The sequence below is a fragment of the Xenopus laevis genome, chromosome 8L (genome assembly GCF_017654675.1).
Source record: "Xenopus laevis strain J_2021 chromosome 8L, Xenopus_laevis_v10.1, whole genome shotgun sequence".
In the NCBI taxonomy this organism is placed as follows: Eukaryota; Metazoa; Chordata; class Amphibia; order Anura; family Pipidae; genus Xenopus; species Xenopus laevis.
Genome location: NC_054385.1, coordinates 115,168,557 through 115,184,635, shown reverse-complemented (window position 1 = coordinate 115,184,635; position 16,079 = coordinate 115,168,557). Strand labels below are relative to the sequence as shown.

General features: G+C 35.2%; 1 protein-coding gene across 1 annotated transcript in view; it reads right to left on the bottom strand.

Annotated features, from left to right (window-relative positions):
- LOC108699031 overlaps positions 1–16,079 on the bottom strand; it is a 204,830-nt gene extending 188,751 nt beyond the window's left edge. Inside the window, exons 1-3 of the mRNA XM_041573941.1 lie at positions 16,055–16,079; positions 15,448–15,501; positions 15,290–15,358 (exon numbers count right to left, since the gene is read on the bottom strand). Coding sequence (XP_041429875.1) covers positions 15,290–15,358; positions 15,448–15,501; positions 16,055–16,079 — 148 coding nt within the window. The remainder of the gene's footprint in view (positions 1–15,289; positions 15,359–15,447; positions 15,502–16,054) is intronic.

Here is a 16,079-nt window from a genome sequence, read left to right as displayed (position 1 = left end):
ATATGAACAACTTACCTTTCTATTGTAAAAGAAACATAAAATGTATTATGTAGAGTGAGCTTCCAGGATATTTTTTTTTACATATACCAAATAGAAATTGGAATTGCAAAAACAAATAAAATTGGGTACAGAAATACATTGAACCCTTGTCTGTTTGTTGGTCCATGCTACTCTGTTGCTGAGAATTCTGACAGCTATATTACCATAATCTGTGTTTATTCCTGGATTCCTGTTGGACTTCATTTTCCTACCTTGTTCCTGTGTGTCCTGTCTGTTCCTGAATTCCTGCTGGAACACTCTTACTTGTCTCCTGAACCTTGTCTTCCCTGACCAGTGCATAGACTTTGACTTGAATTTTGTTTAACTACTTTATGGCCCTGATGTTTCCTGCATTGCCGGTTTGAATGTTCCCAGTGCTAGTCTTGTGTGTCTTACCTGTCCTGAATACTATCCTGTCCTTGTCTGTATATATGTCCTCCCTGTATCAAAATAAAGAGCAAAGCCTCTTCTGTTTGTACTGTATAAGTCTTGAATGTTTCCTTTGTTCCCCAGTACCTGCTTGACATTGATGCTGCTCTAGGATCTTCTGAAGAAAAGGCATTCTGTTTGATTAAACCTGTTTTTTCCGCTAGGGCACATCAGAATCACTTTAGGGAATCTTTTGTCTCAGGAAAGGAGGGCTGGGTTTAATGTTATGTGCAGTATGTCCCAGAGATTAAACCCTTGGGCCTGTGCTTTGGGTTTCCCTTACCTTACCATTATACTACAGAGGCAGTCTGCACGGGCTGGACTTTACCAGATAGAAACTACACTAAGGGCTCCTTGAGACAATCGTTTATTAGCTGCGCTCCCCTGCATTCCGTTTCATTTGTTCAGACGCAGGGGAGTGCAGGAGTAGACACACTGAATTATTTTCAATGGGGATGCTTACCGAAGCATGTAAATGGCGAACGCAGAAAAAATGCAACATGCTGCGTCCCAACCTGCGTTCGGCGCTTACATGCATCTGTGGGAGTACAGCCTCATTGAAAATATTTCAGTGCGTCTCCTCCTGCGCTCCCCTGCGGCTGAACGCATGAAACCGAAATGCAGGGGAGCGCAGCTAAAACTCTTTTCTGTAAGAGCCCTAAAGCAGTTCCAAACTCTATTAACTGGCATCAGGTGCACTACATTATCCAGCAGGTGCAGCTCATTGCCAGAAACTTTCTGTGTCAGTCTTAGCTCTTTTGTCTTTTTAAAATACAATTGGATCTCCATTTTACATGGGATAAGAAACATAAAATCAGGTAAGGATATAAGCACAGGAGTCAATTTTAATTTGAATTATAATATTTACTGTGTTAATTACAAGAATTAAGCTTTGCAGCATTAATGTTACAATTTGGGCATGTGCAAGAACTCTCTACCAGTCATATACACAACCTAAAGTAAAAATTGATTTGTGCCGGGCTATGAGGTGCAGGCTAATTGGGCTTGACACTTTACAGACAGAACCATGGAAAAATATGCATCTAGTTAGTATTTGAAAAAAATTATATCACTATTAATAATACAGAGTCCATCAGGACATACAGTACCTTGGTGTAACTCAAGGAAAAGCACCTGTTGAAATGCATCGTAAGTTGGTGGGACCACAGAAAAACAATGAAAAGGGAAGGAAAACTTAAAATCAGGGTAGATCAAATTGAGGTGTCACTGTGCCTGAGTACCTGAGGACAAGTAAATTAATTCAAGACCAGAAAGACAACCATTATCCAAAAGAACATGACAGGTAGAGGACTTTGAAGTAACAATGAATTACCATAGGTTATAACCAGATGAAGCCAGGGCCAAATCACTATAGTTAATTGTCCATGGGAAAGACTAGCTAAAAAAATAATTAAAATAGTAAACCACACTAGATTGAATAGATTTTTATTGGCTATTTTCTAAAATGAGCTTCCTGCATGTTCTTTATACAACTCCCTCTGCCATGTGACCACCAAAGGGGAACAGTTCCTGGTTGGATCAGCAGAAAGTGCTCTCCACAAAAACACAATCCTAAATAATTGGTTTCATTATTCATTATTACTGCCAATGTCAAAAGGGTGATAATGAATAGTGACGGGCAAATGTATTTGCGTGATTCGCCGCCAGTGAATAAATTCGCGAAACGGGCGTGAAAATTTGCTGGCGTCAGAAAAACAGACGCCGGCGTCAAAAAAACGGATGCTGGCATCGAAAAAAAAAACGGACGCCGGCGTCAAAAACAAGGCGCCGACGCCGTTTCGCAAATTTTTTGCCGTTTTGCGAATTTCACAGGAAATTCGCCCATCGCTAATAATGAACCAGCGTTTTTGTTTAAACCTAAATTCTTCTTTACATAAATGGTAACATAAAATAGACCTTTAAAAAAACCTGGAGTGGACCATGATTACTAAAATAGTTGTTACAATACATTTTCCAGTACAATTTCCCAATTTATCCCTATTTATTTTGCTAATATAAAGACAGGGGTATATTCCGCAACTGTGTTCAGATCAGCTATAGTTTAGTCATTTGCTTTGCACTCCCAAAATGTAACCCCAGGTCCTATTAGCCTGTTTTTTTTTATAGCATAACAGCTCTTTCCTTTAAGTTGTCCTGGCACTATGTGAAATAATTAATCTAAGGAAGAAATTGGTTCGTTGCCCATCATGACCATACTACTCCTGAAACTTCTAATATTGTAAACAACTTCACCATCACATCCTCACCTAAATGATGCAAAGGGGCACATTCACCAAGCTCGGGTGAATGAATAGAGGGGAAAAAAGCTCGAATTTCGAGTAGTTTTTTGTGCTCTTCGACTATCGAATTGGCGTAAATTCGCCTGAGTATAATGATTCAAATAGATCGAGCGCAAAAACACTGCGAATATTTGCCCGTTCGATAGTCGAAGTATTGTCTCATTCGACTGCCTATTTCGCCAGATTAAACCTACTGAATTGCTTTAAAAGCCTATGGGAAAGTCTCATAGGCTTGTTTTCTAAGTTTTTGATCCAATAAAAAGGCATTCGATCAAATGAAAATCCTTCGATCGAATATTCGATCGTGCGACTATTCGCAGGGCGAATATTCGGCCATTCGACTATTCGCCAGCGCGTAAATTCGCCAGAATTCCCTATTCCATTCTATTCCCCAGTCGAATTTTGAGGGATTTAACCCCTCGAAATTCGACCCTTGATACATCTGCCCCAAAGTGTTCTTTGATTATAACAACCACATTTTGTTATCAACTAGGAAATATCTATGAAATATACAGTAGCTATTCATTGGTACACTTGTGGTATTACAAATCCCTATTAACTGTCTCTTTCTAATAAAGTTCTTTCTATACAGTCCATACCTAATGTCATTCAGAAATAGCAGGATGGGTGCTAGAGGATTACGGTTAAATTATGACTGTAATACTGAGAATATATCAATGAGTTTTTAGGTTCACAGGTGCCTAAATTTTAGATATTACTTTGGTGACCAGAAGCCATCGGAGTAGAGCGGTGCCCATATAAACCTCTGTTAGTTTATCCATTATTCAGATTTATATAAAAAAAAAATCAGTGCACATTGGATATTGAGGATATATAAAAAGTGTAGCCTTTAGTTTACCAGTCTGTTAAACAAGATGATTTATTTCTTGGATCAAAATCTGTTGTGGGGTGTGATAAAGCCATAAAGCAATACAAAGTCATCAAATTTAAAAGGATTATTTTGTAATGTAAATTCTTTGTTAGACATTGCAGTGAGAATTTTTTTTTGTGCATAGCCAATTAAATATTATTTTGTCCCAAACTCAACTTTTCACATTTCCATTAAAAACACTTTCAATTTAACAGCATTGATTTTTGTTGAATCAGTTACTATATAACATTACTACCATTAATTTTTATTATAAACAATATTTTTGGCAACTCCCCTCTGTCAGCAGCTTATTTTGTTGCTAAATGTTGTTTTAGATGCAAAGAAAAGACCAAATGTATGTGGGTTTCCTGTATTCTAAAAAGTTCAGATGATGCATCAGATAAGTCACATTTCTTACTGTTAACAAAATGTCACACTGTATGCTGTGGCTTTTAATGTTGATCAAAAGAAAAGCAGTGTGCTTAATGGAGCTAATGAATCAAGAGGTATTAAAAAAAACTGTCCTAAATGGAGAAAAACACACTGATGGGAGAAAAGTAAAAAAAAATACTTTTTTAAAAGCAAGAGAAAAAAAAGAAATTGTTGTATTTTTTAATAATAATATTTTTCTGATGAGATATGGCTTGAGTAGGTTAGACTATTTCAAGAGAACTATATAAACAGTTATACAGTAGATTTAGATTTTACTGTGAGAGTTTTATAACAAAGACCGTCATCACTTGCCTTTTTTTGAGACTAGTATTTAAAAAATGTTTAGCTGCTTTGGATTTACAGTTGTATAGTAGTAGGTATTCCTATATACTGTATATTAAAGAAATTGCTTTTACACAAACCCGTACACAAACACACACACAAACTCAAAATAAAAAAAATAAAAAAATGTAATAATACACTACCTTTTTTGCTTTAAGAATAGTATTATATTAAACTAGAGACTTTTCTTGTACTCAAGGTTTCAGCCAAATACACAAGAGCTTATCAGGGAATTACTCCTTTTAGTGACATAATTTGGTTTGTAAGAACCGAGCAAGACACAACAATACTAGCCCCTAACGTTTCTTTTTTCACCTTTATTTTACGAGTTACAAATGATTATATTTGGAAGGTTTGTACAGTGACTACAGGTGAATTAATTTAAAGGGGTTGTTCACCTTCCAAACACTTTTTTCAGTTCAATTGATTTGAGAAATAAAGACTTGTTGATGAGAAATTGTTGATGAGAAATAAAGACTTTTTTCAATTACTTTTTTACCGTTTTTCCAAAATAAAACTTTAAAGTTGAATGTCCCTGTCATTGGTGTTTAAGTCTGGCAGCTCAGTAATTCAGGTGCAGAATCTGAACTGTTACAATTTTACAACAATTTTGGGGCAGATTCGACGTAAAAATTAAAATGTTGAATTCAAATTTAAAAATTTGAATTTTTGACTTTATTTTAGTGTAATTTGACTAGGGAATAGTTAAAATTCAATTCAAGTTTTTAAAACAATTTGAATTTCGAAATTTATCATGTACTGGCCCTTTAAGAATTTGAATTTAGCCTATCGGGGATGTCCTGGAATCAATTTGGAGTTGTTTGGTGACATCCTGAAAATTAAGGGGTTTTTTTTGGTGAAAAAACTGGAATCAAATTTGATTCGATTTGAGTTTGATCCTATTCACCCTAATTTAAAAAATTCTATTTTTTTTAAATTGGTCATTTTTTTCAAATTTCAAGTTCATGGGAGTATTTACAAACTCCCATGAACCAGAAATTCAATTCTCAATAAATCTGCCCCTAATACATTTCTTAGCAGCATCTTTGGAGCATTGGAAACTATCGTATGAATTCTAACAGCTGCCTTTAATAAAACCCAGGCATTCTGTTATATGTACAGGTAAATTAAACTAATAACTATTTTTCTGAAAAGTTTTTTTATCCAAAACACACATGACCTGCAAAATAATAATTGATGAGAGAGAATAGAGTAGAGTAGATAGAAAAAAAGAAGAATCACCTCTTGTACACCAATGCTGGTTTAGTTACCCTAGCTATGAAAGAATGTGGGACCTACAGTTGGTCATAACTGTAGCAAATTGTTTTTGTTAGAGGAAAAGACAGCTGTGCACCTGGGGAAAATTGGTGATATCACATTTACTCACTATGAAGTATGAGTGATTTTTTTGGCTGGTACAGTTATGCAGTAAAATGTACTTTTTTCCATTACCAAAAACATTCACAAAGGGGTTTTGTATTGCTGAAAACAATGTTATTAAAGTTATTAAAAACAAATTTAACTAATGTAGTGTACATTTATGGGCATATTTATCAAGGGTCGAATTTTGAATTGAAAAAACGCTGAAATTCAACTTCAAAAAGACCAACCGAAATTAAGTTGAAGTTTTTGTTTTGATCGAATAGGTCCGTATTCGGCCAAATTAGAATCTTACGAATCGAAGGAATAGCGCATTAGATCAAATTAGATTCGAAGCTTTTTCCAAAAAAAAAAAACCTTTGATTTTTCAAAGTCCACCAATTGAATCCAAATAGGTTCTAATTGGTCCCCCATAGGCTAAAACAGCAATTTGACAGGTTTTAGATGGCGGATGGTTGAAGTCAAATTTTTAAAGAGACAGTACATGATTAATTAAAATTTTCGACTTTTTTACAAATTCGAATCGAATATGGACTATTCTATAGTCAAAGTACACAAAAAATAGCTCGAAATTCTATTTTTTTTTTAATTTGAAAATTCACCTCGACCTTTGATAAATCTGCCCCTTACTCTCAACCAGAGAGCCCCCCCATCCTTACATGGGCAAATGCTCTAGACGATAAAGCCCTGAATGAGCTACCACCCTCTGTCTTGTTTCTCTTGAGCACACTAGTTACAAAAGTCACAAAAAGTCACAAAAGTCACAAAAAGTCACAAAAAGTCACAAAAAGTCACAAAAAGTCACAAAAAGTCACAAAAAGTCACAAAAAGTCACAAAAGTCAGCAGGGTTCATTTATAAACTTTGCACAGTGCAGAATCATTTACACAGTGAACATATTTGCCCTGCTCATGCTTCTATTTATAAAGCTGGGTAAAGTTGGTGTATTTAATGTGCAAACATTATTGTGAATTTTTATTTGCGCTGTGAATGTCCTTAAAGGGCATAATGGGCTTCTGACATCACGCACATAGTGAGCAAGTTGAGGCATTCACTCATTCTGTGCATGCATGTGCCCCAACATGGCCACTTGTACCAGGAGCTACCTCTCAGTGCGGGTGGCCTAGCGCTGGCAGGGGCCAATTTTTTTTTAAAAAACGACTGTTACCCCCAACCGGAGTGCGGGCTCTATTAGCCCTCACCTTTAGTTGGGGATAACATTTTTGGCCAACGGGTGCCATTTAAAAGCTTTTAAAATATGACATAATTGCAAATTGCGGATATTTAGGTGCACACTCTACATTTGAGTTATGCCACAACTTTGGTGCCAGAAAAATTACTTGCTAAACAGTTTTTGCATATTGTGAATTTACATACACAGAATTACCATTAACGCTACCATTCAGTACCACAACACTCACGCAAACACCCATCTAATTTGTGAGCCAGTTGCTAATATTGAACTACATTCAATTCAGTAAGAAAAAAGGTTATCACGCAAAAACTCATGGATGAGATTCATTTGGAGATGCAATTAAATTCAGAAAAACTTATCTCATGGTTTATTGCATGAAAACTCTATTGAAGTCTATGAGAAAACAGCTGGAAGTGAATAAGGAGAAAAGTTTTTACATCCATTTTACACATGACAAACCATGAGATAACTTTGTGCCATGATTCACAAAAAATGTTAATTCTCCATTATTTTAGATTTGCTCTTTGCCAGAAACATAGTAGTTTTGAAAATAAATTATTAGTACAACAATAATTTCTAAAAAGCTTCCGGACCATACTTCCGAAAACTGGTACTTATATATTTTCTAATATGTTTCTATTAGATCTATCTATATTTTATAAATAGTAACCTTTCCTTTATTTGCATTTTTTCATATACTGTTAACTGTCAATTCAGCAGAGCATTCGCATCAGTGCACAGCTTTTCATTAGAGCAACATTAAAAGCCACAACTTCCCATGAGCCAGAAGTTTATCTGATGTATTATAGCTTTACAGAATACAGGAAAACCACAGACATTGCTACGCATACGTATCTAGAAATCAAATACAAAATCGAGAGCAAAAATAAACTTCTGACAGATGGGAGCTTACAAAAATATGATGTATTTTAAATATGTTATAAATATAATGCGTTATAAAAGTAACAACTTTTTTGCCTTAGAATATTAAGTTGACTGCAAGTATATGGAAGTTGCTTTGTGCTGTGCCCTTAAGTAACAATGACCAGCAGTGCAAATGCAAAAATAAAGATAACTAACAGGCATATTGGATTTTAATAAAATAAGTTATTTTTTATATTTATTTAGAATTCAATATTATCCACAGTATTTTTTTACTTCGAAAATTCCCTTGAATTCACTTCGACCCTTGATAAATCTGCCCCTTAATTCTTTTTACACATAGTTCTCATTATCAATTGAGAAAGACAGGTTAAGAAATGACTTGTATTATCTACCATCAGGTATGCACAGTTTTTTATTTTATCTGCTTTCCTCAACTGAGAAGCCTGGTTTCTATAATCAGAAGGAAATACATTCACATGTATTGAAAGGGGCGGTTCTCCTTTAAGTTAACTTTTAGCATGCTATAAAATAGGCAATTCTAAGCAACTTTACAATTCGCCTTCATTTTTTTGGATAACTTTTGAATTATTTGAATTCTACTTTCCAGACTCTTTCTAGCTTTCAAATGAGAGGGGGGGCATTGGCCCCATTTAAAAACAAAACTTGATATTGCTACATTTTTAACCCATATTTCAGGCTCTCTCTTATTCATATTCCAGTCTCTTAATCAAATCAATGCAGGGTTGCTAGGGTAATTTGGATTCTAGCAATCAGATTGCTGAAATTGCAAACTGGAGAGCTGCTGAGGGGCAGATTTATCAAGGGTTGAATTTCGAATTGAAAAAAACTTCGAAATTCGAATTCAAAAAGACCAACCGAAATTTATTTAAAAACAATCGAAGTTTTTGTAGTCTAATTGGTCCATTTTAGATTGAATAATTGATCAAATTTGAATTGTATGAATTGAATTAATCGCGCATTCAATCAAATTTGAATCATAGTCTTTCACAAAAAAATCTTTGATTTCTCAAAGTCCACCAATTGACTCCAAATTGACTCTATTTGAATCCAATTAAATCCAATTGACTCTAGGAGGTCCCCCCCATAGGCTAAAACAGCAATTTGGCAGGATTTAGATGGTGAATGGTTTTTTTTTTAAAGAATTTTAAAGAAACAGTACATGATAAATTTCCATATTCGAATTTTCTAATTTTTTTCAAATTTGAATCGAATTTGGACTATTCCCTAGTCGAAGTACACAAAATTAGCTTGACATTCTAATTATTTGGATTTTCACTTCAACCTTTGATAAATTATTTGGATTTTCACTTCGACCTTTGATAAATCTGCCTCTAAATAACTCAAAAGCCACAAATAATAAAGAAATAAAAATTATCCCAGAACAGTTAATTTAATGGTGAACAACCCCTATAACATGAACCCAATTCATAGTTCATGTGCCTACTGCTTAACACACCCTGAGCTGCCAATTTGTAATAAATATCTAGACTCTAAGCCACCAATCCTCACTGCTTAAAGAATATTTTGGACTGGACCAAACTGGGTCAGCTAAATGCAATAAAATAAATAGTTGTAATTGTTTGTTGGCCAGTCATACTGCTATAGTATTACTAATAAAAAAAAAGTTTTTAGAATAGTTTACATTGTAAATTAAAAATACTTGTTTTAATCTCTAGCAGCTATTATATTACATTTTATTACACAAAGTAATATTTTTTTATAATTAAAATAGTAGAACCATTTTTAATGCAAGCCTTATTTAATCTAATAGCCTGATAAATAATTTAACAAAAGGACTGGTATCTGAACGGAGCTTAAAAACAGAATAACTATATATCCCATCTTTTATTTATCTTATATTCTATCTTTTACAAGACCAGAAAAAAAGAACAAATAATTCCTTGAGGAAAATGTAGAACCTTGTTTATAAAAATACCTTTTCTGTGCTCTTCCTTATATAAGCAGACTTATATCAACGGGTTAATGTCAGCAAATACTGATTTTCATCATACCACAAAACATCTTCACACATCTTAATAAAGGCTGTTGCTGAGAATGCAGGAAATGCTTTGTGGTCAGATGAACTTAGAATAAAACTGTTGGGGTAGAAGGTGTAGCATAATGATTGTCACACACCTAATTCCACCCACGCTTCATTTAAGAAACTCCCAGCTGTACAGTAAAATCAGGCATCATGCTGTGGGGAGTTGTTTCCTTCTGCTGGGGCTGAGAAATGTGTCAGAGCCTGGACAGATATTTCTATTTCAGCAGGAAAAAAAGATGCACTGGAGTTGCTTAAAAATAAAATTTAGAGGGGGCATGGTTTGACATGGTCTAGAGAGGACGCATTTGTGGGGAGCTTGTTCTAACACACCTTTCAATGCCCAAAACAAGAGCTATAATAATAAATATATATATATATATATATATATATATATAATATATATATATTGTAAGGGTTTAGGTAGCTGGGATCAGCTTTCTGGGGGTAAAGCAGCCCAAGGCACAATCAGAATTCAAAAGGGGGTTGTTTCTTTCTGGCAGTTTATTTTCACTTGCAGCAAAACAACATAAACAATTCAAAATAAAATCCTTGCCACTTAATGGGCTTCTAACTAATACAGGTCAGTTTTCCTAACTACCAGGAGAAGGCCTACCTACCTACAGGAATATATAAAATCCCAAACCTTTTGGTGATTTCAATCCCTCTCACACAGGCAGCTTTCCTGTGTCTTTTTCCCCAGCCAGGAACTCCCCACTCTGGCTTGAGCTGCTCTTTTAATTAACCACCTGAGATACCTCAGGACAACTCAAAACACCCGGGCTTGACTAGCAGTCCCGGAACCACTCTGTTAGGAACCTGGGGCATAAATAAGCTCCGTCCTGGACTTTCCCAGGTATCCTGGTAGTGATATATATATATATATATATATATATATATATATATATATATATATATATATATAACAGGGGAAAGTTGTGCTCACCACTAGTTTTTAAAATCATTAGGCGGGGGTGCAATGAGGCTGTGACCACAAAAAACATATAGACAAATACAAGATTCCTCTGCACTCAACCCATTATCAATATATTTAAGACAGCGACATTGGGTTGAGTGCAGAGGAATCTTGTATTTGTCTATATGTTTTTTGTGGTCACACCCTCATTGCACCCCCGCCTAATGATTTTAAAAACTAGTGGTGAGCACAACTTTCCCTTGTTTGTTATAGTTGTACAGGAGCAGTGACCAGCTCCCTGTTGTAGCTCCCACCCTTCCCAGCTATAGTCAGTTGATCCCACTGGTGTCTAATAAAAGGGCAGCCAAGTTTGGGAGTTTTACTTTGAAAGCAGCTAGTAAGTTGCGGGTAAAACGTATTCGTCCCTTTTATAAAATGTATAATTAAACCATAGAATTCGTAATGAATCAGATAAAATTGAGCATAGGACTGGCCAGATATGGGATGACTTTGACGTAGTTGGCCAGCTTAAATATATTGCAATATATGGACAAACAATCCCTGTTTTGTTTAAAGGGTAAGGCATTTTTCAGTAGCAGTATGCACAAAATGTCGCTGTCTTAAATATATTGATAATGGGTTGAGTGCAGAGGAATCTTGTATTTGTCTATATATATATATATATATATATATATATATATATATATATATATATATATATATATATATATATATTATATAAAGTACACTATTTAACTATTAAGAACCTTTTGGCAGGTACACATTTTTCTTTACAGAAACTAAGTCTATATTGTGGTAATTTTTACTTGTTTTTTTTTCACAAAATAAGGACAGATCTCACCCCTCTCTAGATAAAACAACTACTCAGCTATAGTGATGGGCGAATCTCTCCCGTTTTGCTTGGCTAAAAATTTGAGAATTTCCCGGAAATCGGAAAGTTCCCGAAAAAAATAGGAAATTCTACAGTTTTCACAAATAAATCTTGTAATTGGAAAGTTTTCACGAAAAAATAGAGCAATTTGGATGTTTTCACGAAAAAATACCCCAGTGTTCCACACTTCAACCATAACTTGCAGGGGACCCACTGGGAAGCTTCTCCTACCACCCATACTTACTTATGTATCTCACACTATCCGTTACTGGCTAAACATCACACTTCCATGAACTGAATCCAGCACTTGTGCAGAATTAAGTTGAATCCCAAATGTCTAGCTGAATCAGTTCTGAACCCATAATGTCATGTGACTTTAAAGCAGGTGACAATTTTTTTGGACAATGCAATATTTTGTGGAGGATTCAGTATTTGCCCAAGTCCTATTGATTTGGTTTATCGGACAATATTTATTGGCCCCTTCCTATCCTCCAAGCGTTTGGGGTATTATAATTTGTTTCAAGTACATGCTGTATATGGAAATGAATTATTAGTTTTCTTCTGGGCCATGTGCAGGTTCTGGGCTTGCTGTTTCTGGTGTTACTTTTCTGACTCTCTTTTTATTCCGTCATTGGTGCAGAAAAACTGTAGCAAAATGTTGTACTCAAAATGACCTGTATAATAAATAGTCAACCCCAGAAATTAAATGTAAATATTCCATTCTGCTTCTCTTTTCTTGTCTTAGACATCAAAAATCTGTGGTTCAACAGGAAATTGTGAAAGCAACGATCTAGTAACTTAAAGAGCTGCAGAGAATTTAACAGTTTGCAAACAGCAGGCAAATTTATACTCAAATATGTTCAAGGGGCAGATTTAATTAAAATGATGATGTCATACGAGTCTAGGGGCCATAGAAGTCTATTTGAGGGCCACATCTGTCCCACGAATCTCCAATTAGATACCATAGTTTGAGTGGGTAAAGATTTTAGTACAAATGAACAATACAGTGTTGCATTATTTGTAGTACGGATGCCCTTCATGTTATATGGTATAGTATCCATTATCCGGAAACCCATTATCCAAAAATCTCTGAATTATGGAAAGGCCATCTCCCATTGACACCATTGAAGCAAAACCAGCCTATTGGGTTTATTGAATGTTTATATGATTTTCTAGTGGTCTTAAGATATAAAGATCCAAATTACAGAAAAATCTATTATCTGGAAAACCCCAGCTCCCAAGCATTCTGAATAACAGGTCCCACGCCTATAATAGGAATGTGACCATATCACTTTCAACATGTTTGACATTGGGTTTTATTAGTTTTTACCCTAACATAAAGTAAAGCTGTTTCAGATTTTAAAGAAACACAAAATATTGCAGAAATACAGGAGCATTTAGTTGAACTCTTCTTCCTTAGGTTGGTTTCCTAGTCACTGAAATCAACATTGTCATAGTCCCCACTGATACCCGAATGTGGCCGAGGAGCAGCTTTCTGCACACAATACAACGTTAATAAATTATTTTTTATTGCCAGAATGGTTTGACTTAACAATGGTACGTCAAATGATGTGCATAATTTTAGGCAACAATGTTCAACTTATAAAATGTATTAGGCCAAATTCTTTTCATATAGCAAGTTCATGTTCCAAATTAAATTAAAATGATGATGTCATGCAGTGGAGTTTATGGAGTCTTTCAGAAGTGTAGGGGCCATAAAAGTCTATTGGTTCTCCAATTAGGTCTTTTAAAGGTATAAATAAGGAATAAATATAACAAAAAAACTTAAGACGGATGGAACTAGAGGTGGGGAGAAGAGGCAAGTGTCTAGGGTGCATCAATGGTGGGGTGTATCTAGGGTCCTAGCCACATACCTATAATGTCTGCCTGCCCTTAGCCCAGGCCCAACATATTGCTTATTCTGAAATATTGTTAATTAGAACATATTGTACAGTAGGTGCTTCTGTTGGAAAGTCTAAATTGAGAAACTTTCAGTTTTCTAAAAAAGCCAAAAGTAATTACTACATAAATGCAATTCAGGCTAGATTTTCCAATGTGGGTGCTAATTTTTCATTCTGGGTAAAGCCATGGGAAATTACATGTAAATTTTAGTCCTTGGAAATTCTTAGAGGGCATTTTTATTCTCTGTTGAGAACGAGACAAAGTGCTCTTTCTAGTGCTTGTGTCATGGGTCTAGTAAATTACCCTAATGATGTCACAACATGAAGCTTGTAATTCAAGATCAGAAAACTCCAAGCATGAATTATGCATTATCGTTTGACACCACTGGCATTTCTTTCTTATCTAACCCTTCAGCAACAGCACGTTCAGCCAATGGAAGTTTTTCCTTTGATGAAGCTGGGTAAGACAAACGTTTTTTATTAAAGGAGGAATGAAATAAAAGTTGTTGAAGGTAAAATAGGAATACTACAAAATCATCTCATATGTGTAAATTTAAAATAGGCGTTGTACCCAAGAAATCCACCACCTTCAAGCAGGATTTAAAAATATGGTCTGTGTGGTTTCAATAGACAATAATGGGTTATAGTCATTTGAATGAGTGAACTCATATGAAAACTCCAAAAAAAGTCAATGGGGAAAACACAAATTGCATTAAGAGATACATTTTTATCATCAAATGTAATTCTGATATGTGCAAGTCTGGTCCAGTATAAATATTTGCAACCCAAGAACTGTAGCATTAACAACAGAACATTTCATGAGACTGTGAGAAAGGGTCAATAATAATCTACTTGGAGAGTTGTCCCATTGCTATTGTAGGATAAAATATAACCTCCTTACAAACACAAATTGGCAGACAAATAGAGGGATTGGCAAATCATTAGCAAACGTTGCGGTTAATTAATCCATGAGCCAAATAACCACATAATGTGTTTTCAACTGAATGGCCTGATGTGCAAAAGTGACATGTATCAGAATGCTGACAATACTTATCCCACAGGAAAACACAACATGATTTTTGTCTTCTTTGACACATCTGCTTTAAGTTTCATGCATTTTAATATATGTAATATAGTGTTCAGCATTAATAAGACTATTTTAAATGTGACATTAATATATATGTTGGTCTATAGTGAGAAATAAAGTAGAATTAATTTTCTATGTTTGCAGGCCAAGGGTATTTGATTCTCTTCTATCCCTTCAATGTCATCATAATCAAATGGAACAAGCTTATCTGAATCGAAAATAGAAAAATATGGAAATACAGATGAAGCCATTTGGATTTGTGAGTTAAATGCGTCATGAATCGGAATTAACTGAAGAAACTTTGTTTTATAAAGTCATTTTAACTAATTTAATGCATTTAACCTTTTCATTGGCATACCAAATTACCATTGTTTACAATGGTGAATGCTTTAATTAGATGGGATGTTGTGATGCAAATTTCTGTGTTAAATGGGATAAGTGGGATATCTGGGTTTACTTATTTTGTGTCAAACACACAAACCAAAGTGGCTGCATCTGTATGTAGAGTAGAAGGTGTACTTTAGCTTCAGAAGCCAGGAAATCAATGTAGAATGCATACCTTTGGAGCACATTTTACTCTCTTCAACATCATCATAATCAGATGGAACAAGCTTATCTGAAAATGAATCTGGAAAAGAGAGATATGGAAATAAGTTGACTAGTATTTAAACTCTACCACCAGAGGCTTTATGTATAGAAATAGAAATCATACTCTACCTCTATAAACCAAAGGCATTTGGTTATCTTTAAGCCCTCCAATATCATCATAATCTGTTGAAACATATATATCAAATAACAAATATGAAAGTAAGTAGAGTCAAAATTGTTCACTAGCTGTAACGATTCACAGATAGGAGCCTATGTGCTGAATAACTTAAGGTGTTTAATAAACAAAAATGTGCAGAGACCTTTGCAGAAACTTAAAAGGCAGCAAAAACACAAGTCCAGATTCAGGCTGAAATTCCAGAGCAGGTGGCAGACAACAGTTGAGGGACAGTCCAAAGGTCGAGGCGGGCAGAGTTCATTCAAGGTAAAAAAACAGGCTGAGGTCAATTCCCGGGAGATCTGAAAATCAGGAGTAACAGGAAGCAGATAAGAAACAGGGCAGGAACAAGACAAGATTTACCAGGTTCAAGATTTCCGGAACAAGAGAAGAAACCAAAACAGGATCAGGAACATGATCAGGATATCAAGGTCACGATGCTTGGAGTTAGCGGTAAGGTCAATAATACAGCAAGGGGTGTTGGGGAATCAGATTTAAGTAGCCCTCAAATCAGTAATTGCGCTCAGATGGATTTGGGGGCGTGTACTTAGAAAGGCTGACCTGGAGGCAGCAAAGCAACAGTCAT